This window comes from Cherax quadricarinatus, chromosome 10, assembly GCF_038502225.1.
Source record: "Cherax quadricarinatus isolate ZL_2023a chromosome 10, ASM3850222v1, whole genome shotgun sequence".
NCBI lineage: Eukaryota > Metazoa > Arthropoda > Malacostraca > Decapoda > Parastacidae > Cherax > Cherax quadricarinatus.
The window spans coordinates 12,043,219-12,064,138 of record NC_091301.1 but is presented as its reverse complement, the minus strand read 5'-3'; the positions used below and the strand labels follow the sequence as shown (position 1 = coordinate 12,064,138).

Below are 20,920 nucleotides of genomic sequence, written 5' to 3'. Positions count from 1 at the left end.
GAACAAGAACCAGTAAGAAAATAGAAGAAAACCCAGAGGGGTGTGTATATAGTAGTCCTCCCAAATTTGTAGGGGTTACGTTCCAAAACCACCCATGAATTTGGAAAGTGGTTAAAAAAAAGCCTATAAATGCCTATTTTTATAGTTTAAACCCCTAAATATGCCCCCAAAACACTTTAATTTCAAACTCAGCTTGATACATCAACCTAAAAAAAAAAAAAAAAGTAAAGATAAACCCATATACAGTACTGTACTGCTGACTCCCACAGTGCTACAATGTAAAATACCGGTTACCCCCATTTTTTTTTTTATCACACTGGCCGATTCCCACCCGAAAAAGAAAAACTTTCACCATCATTCACTCCATCACTGTCTTGCCAGAAGGGTGCTTTACACTACAGTTTTTAAATTGCAACATTAACACCCCTCCTTCAGAGTGCAGGCACTGTACTTCCCATCTCCAGGACTCAAGTCCGGCCTGCCGGTTTCCCTGAACCCCTTCATAAATGTTACTTTGCTCACACTCCAACAGCACGTTAAGTATTAAAAACCATTTGTCTCCATTCACTCCTATCAAACACGCTCACGCATGCCTGCTGGAAGTCCAAGCCCCTCGCACACAAAACCTCCTTTACCCCCTCCCTCCAACCTTTCCTAGGCCGACCCCTACCCCTCCTTCCTTCCACTACAGACTGATACACTCTTGAAGTCACTCTGTTTCGCTCCATTCTCTCTACATGTCCGAACCACCTCAACAACCCTTCTTCAGCCCTCTGGACAACAGTTTTGGTAATCCCGCACCTCCTCCTAACTTCCAAACTACGAATTCTCTGCATTATATTCACACCACACATTGCCCTCAGACATGACATCTCCACTGCCTCCAGCCTTCTCCTCGCTGCAACATTCATCACCCATGCTTCACACCCATATAAGAGCGTTGGTAAAACTATACTCTCATACATTCCCCTCTTTGCCTCCAAGGACAAAGTTCTTTGTCTCCACAGACTCCTAAGTGCACCGCTCACCCTTTTCCCCTCATCAATTCTATGAGTCACCTCATCTTTCATAGACCCATCCGCTGACACGTCCACTCCCAAATATCTGAATACATTCACCTCCTCCATACTCTCTCCCTCCAATCTGATATCCAATCTTTCATCACCTAATCTTTTTGTTATCCTCATAACCTTACTCTTTCCTGTATTCACTTTTAATTTTCTTCTTTTGCACACCCTACCAAATTCATCCACCAATCTCTGCAACTTCTCTTCAGAATCTCCCAAGAGCACAGTGTCATCAGCAAAGAGCAACTGTGACAATTCCCACTTTATGTGTGATTCTTTATCTTTTAACTCCACACCTCTTGCCAAGACCCTCGCATTTACTTCTCTTACAACCCCATCTATAAATATATTAAACAACCACGGTGACATCACACATCCTTGTCTAAGGCCTACTTTTACTGGGAAATAATTTCCCTCTTTCCTACATACTCTAACTTGAGCCTCACTATCCTCATAAAAACTCTTCACTGCTGTCAGTAACCTACCTCCTACACCATACACCTGCAACATCTGCCACATTGCCCCCCTATCCACCCTGTCATACGCCTTTTCCAAATCCATAAATGACACAAAGACCTCTTTAGCCTTATCTAAATACTGTTCACTTATATGTTTCACTGTAAACACCTGGTCCACACATCCCCTACCTTTCCTAAAGCCTCCTTGTTCATCTGCTATCCTATTCTCAGTCTTACTCTTAATTCTTTCAATAATAACTCTACCATACACTTTACCAGGTATACTCAACAGACTTATCCCCCTATAATTTTTGCACTCTCTTTTGTCCCCTTTGCCTTTATACAAAGGAACTATGCATGCTCTCTGCCAATCCCTAGGTACCTTACCCTCTTCCATACATTTATTAAATAATTGCACCAACCACTCCAAAACTATATCCCCACCTGCTTTTAACATTTCTATCTTTATCCCATCAATCCCAGCTGCCTTACCCCCTTTCATTTTACCTACTGCCTCACGAACTTCCCCCACACTCACAACTGGCTCTTCCTCACTCCTACAAGATGTTATTCCTCCTTGCCCTATACACGAAATCACAGCTTCCCTATCTTCATCGACATTTAACAATTCCTCAAAATATTCCCTCCATCTTCCCAATATCTCTAACTCTCCATTTAATAACTCTCCTCTCCTATTTTTAACTGACAAATCCATTTGTTCTCTAGGCTTCCTTAACTTGTTAATCTCACTCCAAAACTTTTTCTTATTTTCAACAAAATTTGTTGATAACATCTCACCCACTCTCTCATTTGCTCTCTTTTTACATTGCTTCACCACTCTCTTAACCTCTCTCTTTTTCTCCATATACTCTTCCCTCCTTGCATCACTTCTACTTTGTAAAAACTTCTCATATGCTAACTTTTTCTCCCTTACTACTCTCTTTACATCATCATTCCACCAATTGCTCCTCTTCCCTCCCGCACCCACTTTCCTGTAACCACAAACTTCTGCTGAACACTCTAACACTACATTTTTAAACCTACCCCATACCTCTTCGACCCCATTGCCTATGCTCTCATTAGCCCATCTATCCTCCAATAGCTGTTTATATCTTTCCCTAACTGCCTCCTCTTTTAGTTTATAAACCTTCACCTCTCTCTTCCCTGATGCTTCTATTCTCCTTGTATCCCATCTACCTTTTACTCTCAGTGTAGCTACCATAATTCATGCAAGCCCATTTTCTCAGGTATATACTGTAATTTATGCAACCATGTTTTCTTTGGTATACGTACAGTAAATATACAGTAATAATTTAATTTAGTAAAAGTAAAGATAATTGTATGGATACTCACCAATAATGAATGATACCATTCTCTACAGCACTAAAAAGTTTATATAGTATTATATTTTATAAGGAAATTTTGCTGAATTTACATTAATATTTATGTTACAAAATTATTAAATTATATTTTTCTTAACATTGTGTTAAAACATAAAAAACTATATATTGCCTTAAAAAAAAGCCCCCCCAAAATTCTGTGAATTTCCAGGATCTCCGCGAATAATTATCAGTTAGGTTCTAAGGAAAAATCTGCGAATTACTGAAGCCGCGAATTCAGAACCGCGAATTTGTGGGGGTCCACTGTATATATGCTTGTACATGCATGTGTAGTGTGACCTAAGTGCAAGTAGAAATAACAAGACATACTTGAAATCTTGCGTGTTTATGAGACAGAAAAAAGACATCAGCAATCCTACCATCATGTAAAACAATTACAGGTTTCCATTTTACATTCACTTGGCAGAACAGTAGTACGTACCTCCCCGGGTGGTTGCTGTCTACCAACCTCCTACCTAGGATTACTATACTATATATATAAACTATAAATTAAGATAATTCCACAAGTAAGCACTTAAAGAATGCACAGTAAAAAAAAAAGAAAATACAAGAGTAACTTTTGTAATATAATACTAACCAAGTTTATATAATTATTTATATTATACTCCCACTTATGATATACAGTATTTTCCTTAGCCACAAGCACAATACAAAATTTAACTGTTTTACAAACTTGTCCATTCTTGATGCAACATGTGCTTAATTTACATTTTCATTTCTTTCACTGAATTCAGTTTCACAATCTCCTTAAAAATAGTTTGCCCCCCACCACCACCACCACCCACAACCCACCTACCCACACCCACCCACCCACACACACACACACACACACACACACACACACACACATATATATATTCTCACTCAAGTTTTATCTTCAGTGCACACAACATGTGTTCTTCACTTCTTAAAAGTGACAGAGGGAAACAGTTTCACCTAAACATTAGTAATATTATACCAGTTAACTGATAAGCAAAGTATAAATTCTGACTGAAGTGTTTATTTTTTGTAAAAATCTATAGCCTTCTAAGGTCAATTACATTTTTACAGGTACAGTTATTTTTAAATACCAGATATGTATATACATATGTATTTACAGTTGGTAAAGTAGTGTATTACAGTTATGATGGCAGTTTATAACTTCTGGGTTATAATCACCACTGATGTTCTGAACTAGCAAGATTTTATTTAGACCTCATAAATAATTTTAAATTTTATTAAGCCACGATAACTCAATAAAGTCAAGCAATGTGACATTTCTATGAAAGCCCTCATCACTTGTCATGCTTGATTTACAAAAAAAAAAAAAAAATGTTTCAATCCAAAACCATGTAGCATTGGCCAAATGAACAATGTAAGTAAGGTATTTCTAATTACAGTAATTAACATGGGTTAGGTGAATCAATCTTATTCAATTAGAAAATTTCATTTTTAATTGCACCTACTGAAAAAAAAAATTATATGCATTATAATACCATTTTTTCAGTGGGATAAGAATACAACCAGCAGGTTAATTTCTTTCCAAGAAATGTAACAGACACATCTGCAAATTCATTTCAACAGCTGCAATTATAATGTAACCACATTTTAAAAAAATGAACTCATTTAACTTACTCACAATGGAAGAGCTATCACAGGAAAATGTTCTCTCACTAATGATTTATAGTACTTTTATAATCAATTAAATGTTGATTCTGTAACTCCTCTAGTGATCTAGCAGACAGCAGTCTCAAACTCAAGACATTTAAAAGATATAACAGTCTGTTTGAGACACTTGAAAGATATAACAGTCTGTTGTATTTCTATTACCTCTGTGTTAGTTTGCAGAGAATCTTTATCTCTAAATTCTTGTATTATTTACTCAAGTGGCAAATAAACTAACAGATAGATTTTTTATATTTATCTTAATTGCTTATTTCTTAGAACTACCTTATCAACAACCTTAATTTTTAGGCCAATTTCCTAAGAAGGTGGTGGGATTTTGTTAGTCAGGAGAAACAAAGCGTTCTCCTGCCACAAATCTTAGTCATACAAAAAACTACTCATATGACTTTTGGTCATTTGAACAAGGCCTTCTGTGAGCTTTTCAAACTGCTCGACAAAAAAAATTAAAGACCATGTCACAGGATGCAATGATAGCCATTTCACTCCATACAAAAACAACTGATTACAACACAGTATTGTTCAAGGATATTTCTAAGCATCTACATACTTGGTTTAGATAATAATCATAACTGAAAACTTTATGGTGAGGGAATGGATATAGTATTCGTCGCCAAATGCGTATGTTACACATAAACAAGCCCAAGTGTAATTTGTGATGCAAGGCAGTTTCCACAAACATATGGTATTTTACTATACAGTACATGTAAAAATAGCTCAAGTACATTTTAATTAATAATGATAAAAACAGTACAATATATGGTAATACCGCACATATGCAACTGCTAGAAAATGATATATAAATGATACATGGATTTAACTATCTTTCCACTAGACGTCTAAGTGAAACTGATTCCTCCTTTTATAAGTATGAAATACATTTAGCAAACTAAAAAATTCAAAAAATACTTGCCAGTCTCAACATTCCGCCATTTTCATCAGACGTGCAGCCCTACAACAAGGTACAAACACAGGTAAGTAAACAAGACACATTGTTTCACACAGGCAACCTAGCTGCAATCTGTCACTTTGAATATTATTTAGAAATACTGCTATTGTACTTAATCTGTGAAAAACTCAATTAACTTACAGTAACATTAAAATAATTTTTTTTTTTATTTAATTACGAAAGTGAGATTTCTGGTACAAAACCTACTGGTATTAAAAATGGAATTAATTGCCTTCAAAAGCCAATTCCTGTACAATAACACTGTCATCTCAAAATAAAGTGAGCAACTATATTGCAACAATGAAGCCAGTTTTAGTGGGCAAAAAAGCATTAAGGTGCTCAGTAAATCTAAGCACATATTTGGCAAGGAATAGGGTCATTACTCACAAAAAGTATCAATCCAAACCGAACACAAATGTCAAGCAGTATTCCAAGGAAAAATTTAAATACAGTATGTATGCCATGGGCTTCAGGGCTTTACACAAATGTCCTTCAATACACAAGCTAATTATAAATTCAATGAGTACTTGAGCTATTTTTATTTTGAGATGTCCTCAGTAAGTACCTTACAAAGAAATAAGTACAGGTACAGGTTAGAATAACTAAAACAAAATTTGCCCTTCTGCATTGCCTAGATAAAAAAAAAAAACGCTATCCTTTATACACGGTACAAGAAGTAAAAAACTTGATGTATCTTATATGGAATTTTAGTGGTTAACACTGATGTTAAGGCAGGATGGTACATATTTTAGTAAGAAGTGTGCTGCCTCTGTGTTCCCAGCTCCCATGTACCTACCATCACATGTACTGGATATCTAATGAGAATTTTGGTTGGTTTATTGGATTTAAAGCTTGTCAACTGCATGAAGGTCAATAACACTGCTTGTAACCCTTAAATTACAAGTCAAGAATACTTCAATACCTAAAATATAGATTAAAGTAAACTCTCAGCAAAATATATAAATATATATATATATATATATATATATAAATATATATATATATATATATATTATATATATATATATATATATATATATATATATATATATATATATATATATATATATATATATATATATAATATATAATATATATATATAATATATAATATATATATATATATATATATATATATATATATATATATATATATATATATATATATATATATATATATATATATATAATATATATATATATATAATATAATATATATATATATATATATATATATATATATATATATATATATATATATATATATATATATATATATATATATATATATATATATATATATATATATATATATATATATATTTTTTTTTTTTTTTTTTTTTTTTTTTTCAACAAGTCGGCCGTCTCCCACCGAGGCAGGGTGACCCAAAAAAGAAAGAAAATCCCCAAAAAGAAAATACTTTCATCATCATTCAACACTTTCACCACACTCGCACATTATCACTGTTTTTGCAGAGGTGCTCAGAATACAACAGTCTAGAAGCATAAACATATAAAGATACACAACATATCCCTCCAAACTGCCAATATCCCAAACCCCTCCTTTAAAGTGCAGGCATTGTACTTCCCATTTCCAGGACTCAAGTCCGACTATATGAAAATAACCGGTTTCCCTGAATCCCTTCACTAAATATTACCCTGCTCACACTCCAACAGATCGTCAGGTCCCAAGTACCATTCGTCTCCATTCACTCCTATCTAACACGCTCACGCACGCTTGCTGGAAGTCCAAGCCCCTTACCCACAAAACCTCCTTTACCCCCTCTCTCCAACCCTTTCGAGGACGACCCCTACCCCGCCTTCCTTCCCCTATAGATTTATATGCTTTCCATGTCATTCTACTGTGATCCATTCTCTCTAAATGACCAAACCACCTCAACAACCCCTCTTCTGCCCTCTGACTAATACTTTTATTAACTCCACACCTTCTCCTAATTTCCACACTCCGAATTTTCTGCATAATATTTACACCACACATTGCCCTTAAACAGGACATCTCCGCTGCCTCCAACCGTCTCCTCGCTGCTGCATTTACCACCCAAGCTTCACACCCATATAAGAGTGTTGGTACTACTATACTTTCATACATTCCCTTCTTTGCCTCCATAGATAACGTTTTTTGACTCCACATATACCTCAACGCACCACTCACCTTTTTTCCCTCATCAATTCTATGATTAACCTCATCCTTCATAAATCCATCCGCCGACACGTCAACTCCCAAGTATCTGAAAACATTCACTTCTTCCATACTCCTCCTCCCCAATTTGATATCCAATTTTTCTTTATCTAAATCATTTGACACCCTCATCACCTTACTCTTTTCTATGTTCACTTTCAACTTTCTACCTTTACACACATTCCCAAACTCATCCACTAACCTTTGCAATTTTTCTTTAGAATCTCCCATAAGCACAGTATCATCAGCAAAAAGTAACTGTGTCAATTCCCATTTTGAATTTGATTCCCCATAATTTAATCCCACCCCTCTCCCAAACACCCTAGCATTTACTTCCTTTACAACCCCATCTATAAATATATTAAACAACCATGGTGACATTACACATCCCTGTCTAAGACCTACTTTTACCGGGAAGTAGTCTCCCTCTCTTCTACACACCCTAACCTGAGCCTCACTATCCTCATAAAAACTCTTTACAGCATTTAATAACTTACCACCTATTCCATATACTTGCAACATCTGCCACATTGCTCCTCTATCCACTCTATCATATGCCTTTTCTAAATCCATAAATGCAATAAAAACTTCCCTATCTTTATCTAAATACTGTTCACATATATGCTTCAATGTAAACACCTGATCTACACATCCCCTACCCACTCTAAAACCTCCTTGCTCATCCGCAATCCTACATTCTGTCTTACCTCTAATTCTTTCAATTATAACCCTACCGTACACTTTTCCTGGTATACTCAGTAAGCTTATTCCTCTATAATTTTTACAGTCTCTTTTGTCCCCTTTCCCTTTATATAAAGGGACTATACATGCTCTCTGCCAATCCCTAGGTACCTTCCCCTCTTTCATACATTTATTAAACAAAAGTACCAACCACTCCAACACTATATCCCCCCCTGCTTTTAACATTTCTGTCATGATCCCATCAGTTCCAGCTGCTTTACCCCCTTTCATTTTACGTAATGCCTCACGTACCTCCCCCACACTTACATTCTGCTCTTCTTCACTCCTAAAAGATGGTATACCTCCCTGACCAGTGCATGAAATTACTGCCTCTGTTTCTTCCTTAACATTTAAAAGTTCCTCAAAATATTCTCGCCATCTACCCAATACCTCCATCTCCCCATCTACTAACTCCCCTACTCTGTTTTTAACTGACAAATCCATATTTTCCCTAGGCTTTCTTAACTTGTTTAACTCACTCCAAAATTTTTTCTTATTTTCATTAAAATTTCTTGACAGTGCCTCTCCCACTCTATCATCTGCTCTCCTTTTGCACTCTCTCACCACTCTCTTTACCTTTCTTTTACTCTCCATATACTCTGCTCTTCTTATAACACTTCTGCTTTGTAAAAACCTCTCATAAGCTACCTTTTTCTCTTTTATCACACCCTTTACTTCATCATTCCACCAATCACTCCTCTTTCCTCCTGCCCCCACCCTCCTATAACCACAAACTTCTGCCCCACATTCTAATACTGCATTTTTAAAACTATTCCAACCCTCTTCAACCCCCCCACTACTCATCTTTGCACTAGCCCACCTTTCTGCCAATAGTCGCTTATATCTCACCCGAACTTCCTCCTCCCTTAATTTATACACTTTCACTTCCCTCTTACTTGTTGTTGCCACCTTCCTCTTTTCCCATCTACCTCTTACTCTAACTGTAGCTACAACTAAATAATGATCCGATATATCAGTTGCCCCTCTATAAACATGTACATCCTGGAGCCTACCCATCAACCTTTTATCCACCAATACATAATCTAATAAACTACTTTCATTACGTGCTACATCATACCTTGTATATTTATTTATCCTCTTTTTCATAAAATATGTATTACTTATTACCAAATTTCTTTCTACACATAGCTCAATTAAAGGCTCCCCATTTACATTTACCCCTGGCACCCCAAATTTACCTACTACTCCCTCCATAACATTTTTACCCACTTTAGCATTAAAATCCCCAACCACCATTACTCTCACACTTGATTCAAAACTCCCCACGCATTCACTCAACATTTCCCAAAATCTCTCTCTCTCCTCTACACTTCTCTCTTCTCCAGGTGCATACACGCTTATTATAACCCACTTTTCACATCCAATCTTTATTTTACTCCACATAATCCTTGAATTAATACATTTATAGTCCCTCTTTTCCTGCCATAGCTTATCCTTCAACATTATTGCTACTCCTTCTTTAGCTCTAACTCTATTTGAAACCCCTGACCTAATCCCATTTATTCCTCTCCACTGAAACTCTCCCACCCCCTTCAGCTTTGTTTCACTTAAAGCCAGGACATCCAGCTTCTTCTCATTCATAACATCCACAATCATCTCTTTCTTATCATCTGCACAACATCCACGCACATTCAGACTTCCCACTTTGACAATTTTCTTCTTCTTATTCTTTTTAGTAATCTTTACAGGAAAAGGGGTTACTAGCCCATTGTTCCCGGCATTTTAGTTGACTTTTACAACACGCATGGCTTACGGAGGAAAGATTCTTATTCCACTTCCCCATGGATATAAAAGGAAAATTAATAAGACCAAGAACTATTAAGATAAAATCAAAGAAAACTCAGATGAGTGTGTATAAATAAATGTGTACATGTATGTGTAGTGTGACCTAAGTGTAAGTAGAAGTAGCAAGACATGCCTGTAATCTTGCATATATATACATTATATATATATATATACATTATATATATATATATATATATTATATATATATATAATATATATATATATATATATATATATATATATATATATATATATATATATATACACACATGCCTACATACATACAAACAGAGATACACACCTCTTGGTGTACTGTATATGACCTTGGAAGTTTTGTACAAAAACTACGTATTCTTTTTTTAAAATTATGTACATAACTAATATTCTTTGAATTACTATACAGTATTAGAAAATTTTACTTATATTACATTATTAATAAAAATGAAAAACTGTACTAAGATATGATGCCAAAATACTGTGGTAAATGTTATCCTATATTAATCACTGCAGCATAATTCAGCAGCTTAATGCAAAGACATAGTACTGTGCAGTAAAGTGCTTTAATAAAATACTGTATCCTCAAGACTGTAGTGTTTCCCAGCAGGATGTGATTTTCAAAGGGGAGGGGGGGTGGGGGGGTGCTTTGCCACTGATGAAGAGCTTTTGATTCAACAAGCAGAGCTACCCTCTTCCTCAGATCAAGAATGATTGCCCTCCCACTCCCTAGTACAGTATAATGGGTCATGTTTTACTTCCTTCTACCAAAGCTTTTTCCAATTTGTGGCTTGAACTGTGCCCCTATGCTTCTTTTTTTGTTTTAGCTATTTTGTAGATTTCACCTAACCCTGGTTTTGGATTCTGTTTTATGTTCTGCACTGTATAGGACTTTTTGGTTCTCTCCCATTCATCCCCTTTATTTTTTACACATCTACTTTACTGTTAAGTCGATTCTGAGTTGGCTTCAATTTTGGATTCTGCATTGTGGACTACGCCTCATGGGTCATATCCCGGATCTACTGTCTACAGTACAACAGTTTTGCTGCTTCATAGGGTGTAACCTGAATCATGTTTTTGGTTTTTATACAACCACAGGACTGCTGTTTTGTTATGCCACATGTTCTTTCATACGATTAAGGGTTTTGTTCGCCCGCTGTTATTGTATGACCAATGTCTGTTTTGTATGACATTATCCATTGAGGGACTATTATTTGTTTTATGACTATTATGTTATACTGTATTTTACCATTATGTTATATGGGACCATTGTGTTATAGGTGACCATTATCTGTTACATATGACAGTTATCTGGTGTATGACTGTTTGTGTGTGACAAGTATCTGTTGTGTGGGGCCATAAGTGTTTATGTGATGAATATATACATACTGTATTTGACTATTATCTGTAGTGTTATTACCTTTTTATATAGGGCTATTATCTGTTATGCGACCAGTATCTATTATAGGTAACCCTTATCCATTGTTATTAACTTTCATATAAAGCCATTATCTGTTGCATGACCATTATTTGTGTGACCATGAGCTGTTATACACAGACTAATGGGGAACTGCCTGAGAAATCAGAATAATGTTAAAAAAAAAAAGAAATAATATGCACAGTACTCTACTGTATACCTAATATAGTACTGTATACACAATTTACAGTTATGCTGCAAATAACCATTAAAAATAAAGGAGTTCAAAGTACAATTAACCCAGTGAATTTAATCCAATAAATTTAAGTCTGTTATACTGGAGTTTGTTGTTGTACTGGGGTACAGTATTGCATTCATTAGGAAGTGCTAAACCAGTAAGGATCATATAGCAAATGGATGGTAATCAGCTTTAATTCAATGAAGGGAAGAACAACTCCAATTCTTTGGATCAAAAGCCCTCTAACAGTATCAAGGCACTTTCCTAGAAGGGCACTTACAGGGGTAAAAAGCCACGCTAGTCAATTCAGGGTCTCCAATTATACAGTAAGCGCAGGCTCACTCTCGACATTAATCACCCTGTTACTGGCTCTATTTTAACTGTCCTTAAAGCATGAATAATGCCAGGATTTGAATCTTTCTTTATTGGCACAAGTTATCAGTGTTCATAATACCATTAATCTATACACCTTTATAGACCTTAAAGATAAACGAATTGTGTAGGTGGAGGCATTAAGTGAACCCCCCGCCATTCAAGAGTGGGGTGCCTTGATGCTGGTGAAGGACTCTTGACCCAGGGAATTGAAGCCACCCTTCTCTTCCTTGGATAAAACCCAATTACCTACTCCCCAGGCATTGAATGAACCCTATAGGTTTAACACTTCCCCATGAATGCAAAAAGAATAATCAATGTGATTCCCCCAAGAGTGTTGCTACCCACTATATGGGAAACCTTGCTCTAATGTCTAGAATGAAGATGATTTCATCTTACCAACCAATATATTGTACTACTGTGGCAATGAGTTACTACTGTGACAATGATTGAAGACCCTCATATCGAGATAAACGTCATTCAGATGCAATAAAATTAACTCGAGATATGGTATATCAAAACACAGTTATTAGATACTGCCTCACTGCCAAAATAGGGTGTTACAATGTCAAAATATAGTGATGCTATAGAAAGTCAAGAGTGTGACACCATGCTAGAATATGATACTAACTAGGGCATCCATTAAAATGAAGACTTCCCTTTTCCCAGGCAGGCAGCAAGAGCTATGTGGTGTTAGACTACAAAAGAGCTGGACATTTGAAGTGCCATGGTGCAAATTTAGCAAACGATACTGTATACTGCCTCACCACTTGGCTTGCATGTGCTGTACTCTCAAACAAGGTAGAGATATATAAAGTCAAAGAAAACTACAGCCAGTGGTGGACTGGATGCCTGGTGTTCCACACAAGAGGAGTGCTGGTGAGACAAGGTGCAAGAGTAACCAGGCAAGTTTTTACTCAAAGAGTAGATTATTGAATACAAAAAGGGAAGTGTGTGTAAAGCGCACATGATTGGAGGAGGCAAATGTATCTGTGGTTATAACAGGCAAGGGTCACACCATTATACCCAGTTGAGGAACAAAGCAAACACTCCAACCTCACCCCTGGCCTTACCCCTGGTACATCCTGCAAAAAGAGAAATCCAATTGTGAGTCTAACAGAGCCACAGGATACCATACCTGCTTTGTGATTAACAACTACAAACTCATTTATTTACTTTTCAACACTATAACCTACATGTACAGTATGTCTACAGGTATTTTAAAAAATGTTAACTATATAAATTTCTCACAATGATGTACCACTATTTCAAATCGCTAGAAACAGAAGAGAATTACGTATGATGAACTCATGTTATCATCACCATTAACAGTAATACTTTATCAGTGTCATATATATTATGTAATTACTAGATAAAAGTTCTACAGTATATACATTACTTATAAGTTACATATATATACTGCACTGTTTTTAAAGGTACAGTAAGTTAATCTTTAACACCCACTGGGAAAGAAAGTCCAAAATTGCCAGTCTTACTGTACCATACATACGAGCAGGGCCCAATTAGTGGGTTGTGTTCCCATTAGTATAATCTTGGAAGCGCTAAACCTGTAAGAATCATATGGCGTCTGAAGATTAAGAAGAGTAAAGGGTATACCTAGAGAGGGTTTCAGAGGTCAATGCCCCTGTGACTGGTAATTCTGTTCCTTTTATTAGAACCCTTCACCAGCAGGATCAAGGCCCTCTCCCCCTTTCCCATCCCTTGACAAGGTTGTGCTCCAAAAAATGTGGAATTATCTTTCTCCTTATACAGAATAAGCTTCCATATATTCCGTAAAAAAAAAAAGTCTAAAACAGTGGGCCGAAAGTTAACAAGGTTGTAGTCAGTAACTGCATTAACTCTGGTTGAAAAATTCTGATGCAGTTGTAAGTCCATGAAATTCATTAATATTTGATTTTAACAATTAAGGCTACAATGTGAACTTGGGATTACAATTTCTATATGTTGAATTATATTCCAAAAAGCCTCACAGGATATGCAATTGAGCACTTCTAAGAGTTTTCCTACTCCCACAACCCAGCCAGGGGTCAAATTTTTGTAACGCTTGCCATGTCAATCAGGCTATTGCTGTTGGCAGCCTGCTTGGACAATATATCCATCACAACTTGGCTGATTTGGCACTTGGCAGAGGTAGTACCTAAAGGATACCTGAGGGATGTTTTCAGAACAGGACCCCTGGTGGATCAAGTCCTGTTTCAGGTTCTATGCAAGCAGTAAACTGTGTATTTGTTTCAGCTGATATCTCTCTTGCCTTGAATGGAGCCATCAACACCAAGCAGTACTCTCAGTAAGAGAACACAATTACCTGCATTATTTCTCTTGTTCTGAAAGTTCTCATTATCCATTATGTCATTTTTCTGGCTTTTGCAACATTTGTCTTATCTCTAAATGATAGGTCAGCTGATTTTATTATACACATGTTTCACTTGTTCCTTTCGTTCTATTAGGTGTTTTGTATACAAAGCCCCATCTGAGTTCCTCGTTCTTTCCTTATCCGAGCAACTGGAATTTGTCAGCATAGAACACTGTTACGTATTTTCTACAGTCCACTGGAAGACTTTGCTTATATCCTCTTGAACTTTTTCTGTCTTCTACCAGCATGATTTTCATGCTTATTTTTATGTCTGAAAATGATAGTTGTGGCTAGTGTTTTTACCTATGTTTGCTATGTGGACAGGAAACACTATAGGCACCACAACTGTGCCTTGGGGTAGTAAGCATTATACTTTCCTATGCTTACTACTGTTCTATGAGTCATATTCATCAGAAAGTTTAATATTTATTTGCTTATTTTTCCTATTATACCTACTGATCTCACCAACACTCAGCACTAGTACGATGATTAATAGTTGCTTAATCACTGACAACCAGCACTGATACTACTGCAGTTACTTAATTACCAATACCAAACACCTGTACGACAATCGTCTATTAATGTAAAATCAGTAAAACATGGTGCGAGTGAGGTGTGACAGCCACAACTAGTAAGGTACTGAGGGAAGTAGTTCACACAGCCAGAGGAAACACTGCTCCCTTCCATCAAGGTCACCTCCGCAACACACTCATGACAATAGGAAATGAATGTTTAGCAATGTCAGCTGGGCACACGGGTTGTTAATGATGTCTCATCAACCAGGCTGCTGTTGTTAGAGTGCGGTAAGCTATCACCAACAGATGATCAATCAACACAGAAGACTGACATCGCTCAGGTCAGGCTCCTGGGTTAGAACCCTCGACACTGGTCAAAGGAACCCCTCAAGGAAGGTTCCTTGATGTTGGTGAGGGGCTCTTGATTTAGGGAATTGGATCTATGCTCCAGTTCCCCAAATTAAGCCTGAATGCCTTCCACATACCCCCCCAGGCGCTGTATAATCCTCCGGGTTTAGCGCTTCCCCCTTGATTGTAATAATAATAATGGTCAAAGGAACCAGCAGCAACAACACAACACTGGTGTTGAAGATTCATGTTACAACACACAGTCATGCTTGTAGGTGTTGCTATTATGGGCCACTAAGGTTTACGTCTAATTAAGCCCTGCGTACCTAAGTCCGGAAAAAATGTAGCCCAGATATGGACAGAAATTATATAAGAGAAACGGGAATAAACTTCCCGATTAGGCCAGGTGGGGCTCCCCTTGCTAAACCCTGACAGACCCCGACGCCCACACCACCCATCTAAATCAACATCACCAGACTTATTATAAATGGTATAAAATACTGTTAAGTGAGGCACATATGCAACACTAGGTATCTTTATAAACTACACGTTTCGTCCGCACTGCAGGTTTTATCAGTCGAATACAGAGATAAGTCACACTCCTGGAGACACTGGTGAAAGACTAAGTAGAAAGGTATTTTAACGTATTCAGTCCATCACCCAAGGTGCCAGATGATCAGTCTCTCCGTCTGAGGCAGAAGCAGCTGGCCAGATGCTTAGTGAAAGCTTTCAAACTTGACTTTAGAAATAAGTATGTTACATTCTATTAATTCTTGGTTGCAGCTTCTGCCTTCTGCTTCCTTGAGAGTAATGACAGTTTACTTAGCAGCATGGAGGCCCAGCTATTAATACTAGCAATTATCTCTCGAAAATGTGGATATCGTATGTCAAATATTTGTGGATGATGCATGATCCTACTTACTATAGTATCAATGTTTTCAGGTCATTTGAAACACAACAGTTGATTGACACCCAGTTACTTATTTACTAAGTGAACATAGGCAACAGGCCTAAACATAATTGCCCATACATCTCATCCTGACCAGGATGCAGCCTACTACAAAGTCAAATACCCAGACACTATATTTTTTTACGGCTAGGTGAACGGGACAGCGGGTTAAGGTGTATGTCGACAAGCTTAGGTGATTTACTGTCTTTGTTAGATCAGCATAGTCCACCACTTGCTATTCTGGACCGTAGTGAAGCATTTCTAACTGCAACAAAATGCTGTGTAAAGACAAAGAAACGTTGAAGATTTCATGCGGCCAGCAGTAACAGCCTGATAATCAGGCCCTGATCCACCAATAAAAGTTTATTCCGAAACTTCAATGTCTTCACACTTGCAGCCAATACGTAGTTTCATCCTGCATCCAACTACTCTCGCTAAACGCACCATGTACATCTAGATTAGATTTGTAAAGCCGGAGGCGTGCGATCAATTGCGAAAAACTTAAAAGACTAACAAGCAGCATGATGACTGGTCAGGGGCCAGGCCACGGGGGACGATGACTCCTTAGATGGACCACAGGTAAACTGCAGGCAAATAATATGGTCAGAACCAAGTGAAAGGTGGTAATTTTCGACAATCCATATCAATAACAACCCAAGTCCAAAACTTTGCTTTCTCCTTTGGTGTCACTGGGTTACATTCCAAGGCAAGGAAGGTGTTTGATGGCTAAATTTTTAACCTGTCCAGGACCAGAAAAATTACCTTTCAGAAGAGGAGGGTGGGACCTGAAAGAGGGAGGGTGTGATATAAAGGAGCGAGGGCAGGACCTAGAGGAAGGAGTGCCGTCTAGAAGATTAGGATCGTAACCTGGAAGAGGATCGCTACCTAGAAGATGATCGTTACATAGGAGAGGATCGTACCCGGAAGAGGATCGTGACCTGGAAGAGGAGGTGACCTGGAAGAGGAGGGTGTACATGAATGGTTGCAGAATGTGCTCACCTTAAGCTTGGCCTGGATCTCTCTCAGCTTGCGTCTGGCCAGCACCTGGATGTGAGAGGACACTTGCTTTCTGGTCCGCGTCTTGCCCGTCCTCAACTTGATGTAGCGAGCAATGAGCTCATTCCGACCTGTGGGAACGCATACATTAATGTTCATCCTGATCTTAAGGAATACATATGTTAATATGCTGAAAATTCTTAATAAACGAGTATAATTCAATGGTGTTCTTGGGCTTCGAACCGACGCTCTGGCGGTCTGGAAAAAACGTTGTGATAGTAGCTGCTATTCGGCTGCTTTTAACTCTTATATAAACACACGCTTTCTTAGGAGGAAGAGTTGAAGAATTCCCAGTAACAAAAGAATTGAGTCAAAAAGCAAAACAGATTAACAAGGAAGTGTTTCCATTGTGAGGTGTGGCTATATTTTAACTATCTGATGAAAATATCTATTACATTAGCCAGTGTTCACATTCTGAACAATGATAATTAAACAGCACTACGCCTACTCACAGACTTCAGTTGAAATCTGAGGGTGTGAGCTTTGTAGTATGTATAGTTTCCATTATCTAGTGAGCTAATGAAGGAAAGACCAGCGGGATTTAGTCATGGATAATCTCTCCAGTCTTTTCATATATTTTTTTAAGTACTGGCCTTATTTCCTGCACTACTAAGTAATGTTGAGCTGGAGTTGGGAGAAGGTTAGTACAAATTTTAAGATGGCCGAGAATAACAAAGACAAGAGAACTCTCTCTTTGGGAGCCACAGAACTGGAAGGACTCTAGTGCAAGAATATATCAGCAGAAGAGTGGATTAAATTTGAGTACTTAAGTGTGTGTGTGTGTGTGTGTGTGTGTGTGTGTGTGTGTGTGTGTGTGTGTGTGTGTGTGTGTGTGTGTGTGTGTGTGTGTGTGTTATCCATAGGCACCCCATTCCCCAGTAATACTGGACCCCTCCCACATTAATACTGGGACCCCATTCTCCAATTCCAATTTCCAGTCTGACCCTTTTTACTGTACTAAAATTATTATACAGGCGGCAACTCTGTTGTCTCAGTGATACGTGAACAGAGGTGGCCCAGTGGACAGTGGTGATTCAGTGGACAGTGATGACCCAGTGGACAGTGGTGACCCAGTGGACAGTGGTGATCCAGTGGACAGTGGTGGTCCTGTGGACAGTGGTGACCCAATGGACAGTGTTGACCCAGTGGACATTGGCGACCCAGTGGACACTGGTGACACAGTGGTGACCTGATAAGAGAGGCTGAGGGAGGGTTGGAACAACATACACACACACATGGTAATGCTTCAGCTCTCGTGATCCAAAGAATTGGAATTGCTCTCCCCCAGGATCTAACCTGAGTACCTTTCGTTGCCAAGGCGCTCCATATTATTATTATTATAATCAAAAAGAAGCGCTAAGCCACAAGGACTATACAGCAAGGCGCTCCATAGCCCCTACGGATTTAGCGCTTCTACACGAATTAAAAGAGAAGTAATGCCTGGAATTCATGTGCCATCAGATAAATAATACAATATGAAAGTAACTATGATACACTGATTCAGGTAAATAATAATAATAATAATAATAATAATTATTATTATTATCATAATTTTTAACACACCTGCCGTTTCCCACCGAGGTATACCTGAAGGGGGTTTCGGGGGTTAATGCCCCCGCGGCCCGGCCCGTGACTAGGCCTAGGGTGGCCAGAAAAAAAATCTTTCACCATCATTCATTCACTCACTGTTTTGCCGGAAGCGTGCTGACATTACAATTCAGATGACCCTCCGAACCGCAGCATTCCACTCCCTCAGAGTGCCCGTACTGTACTTCCCACCTCCAGGACTCAAATTCGGCTAATCGGTTTCCCTGAATCCCTTCATAAATGTTTCCTTGCTCACACTCCAACTGCACGTCAAGTCGTAAAAAACCCATTTGCCTTCACTCACCCTTATCTAACACTCACACACGCCTGTTGGATGTCAAAGCCCCCTGCGTGCAAAACCTCATTTAACCCCCTCCCTTCAACCAGTCAAATCATTTTTACAATATTTTCCTCATCTATTTCCTGGAAAGGAGGGAAGATGTGGAGGAGCAAGAGATGAGTTGTGGAGGAATAGAAGAGATATGGAGGAACAGGTGAAAGATGATGTAGGAGGTGGAGGATGATATAAAAGGTGGAGGAATAAAGAATAATCTAGATGTGGAGGAATAAGAGTAAGGAAAAGAAGTAAAGGAAGAGCAACGGGGGCGGAGGAAGGAGAGTAAGAGAGCTGGAGAAGCGTTTATATCTTTGTAATTATCTTAAAAGTAGTTGATACCCTTGGGTTATACGGAGGGAGGGGAAGGGAGTGCATGAGAGGGAGGGGGAGACAGTGCATGAGAGGGAGGGGGAGACAGTGCATGAGAGGGAGGGGGAGACAGTGCATGAGAGGGAGGGGGAGACAGTGCATGAGAGGGAGGGGGAGACAGTGCATGAGAGGGAGGGGAGAGAGTGCATGAGGGAGGGGGAGACAGTGCATGAGAGGGAGGGGATGCCGAGGGGAGGCTATGGTCTGGTGATGGGCGGCTACTGAACAAACCCAGCCTATGAGGATTTTTTTATGAATACTAATGATCAATAACAACGGTTATCATCACTAATCACAATTCAGGACTAGCAAATACAATGTACATGGATGAGGAAATGACAGTAAAGCAGAAGGCTCTCTCCTTATTCTCCATTCTTTCCAGTCACTACTGGCAAAACCATACCACACGGTACTGGAATATCGCCATAGAAATTACAGGGGAGAGAGAGAGATAGAGGGGGGGGGGGAAAGTTGATTGAAGGCTGTGGTATAGGTCTACTCCTAGATACTACAAGTTCTCTTTCTAGTTCTACTCCTAGATACTGTGTCACACGTGAACGCAAACAACCGAATATGCACAGCAGCGTCGCAACAAACACCACAATAACACAGGTGACAACTGCATGTGAGAAGCATTTGATTAGTCGAATACTGTGTCTGTAAAGTTCACGTCCAGCGAGTTCCGATGACTGAATTAACTTTACGTCGACACCTTCCGTGGGGGAGACTGTTGCAGTGTCCTAAAACTCTGAAAAGAGGCTCTTGCCACATTCGTGTTAATCCTAGTGCCACGAAACAAAATGGAATTTAATATCTTGAAGGTTTGTATAAGGTCCCCTCTGTTATCTTAGCCTTCTTTTTCTCCCTGAGAGAGGAGAGACGGTGTGCAGTGCATTTATATATCTGGTTCCTTAATGATACTCTCAGTGCTCTTCTCAGAACCCTACCCCGAACCTTCTCAAGTTCGTCTGACTTTTATATAATTATGGGACCAGAACTGGGCGGCATAATTTAAGATGGGGTCTAACAGGAGAAATTGTACAGTATTAATATTATTTCGGATATTTTGTACTCGAAATTT

General features: G+C 38.4%; 1 protein-coding gene across 6 annotated transcripts in view; it reads right to left on the bottom strand.

The window, feature by feature from the left end:
- Positions 1 to 20,920, bottom strand: part of sd (TEA domain transcription factor 1 homolog scalloped) — a 469,086-nt gene that overhangs the window by 38,467 nt on the left and 409,699 nt on the right. For 5 of the 6 annotated variants that reach the window (XM_053775571.2, XM_053775573.2, XM_053775577.2 and 2 more), the window contains 2 exons: positions 17,490 to 17,617; positions 5,501 to 5,539 (listed from right to left, as the gene is read on the bottom strand). In XM_053775571.2, the coding sequence (XP_053631546.1) occupies positions 5,501 to 5,539; positions 17,490 to 17,617 (167 nt within the window). The remainder of the gene's footprint in view (positions 1 to 5,500; positions 5,540 to 17,489; positions 17,618 to 20,920) is intronic. The other variant, XM_053775572.2, reaches the window with a different exon arrangement.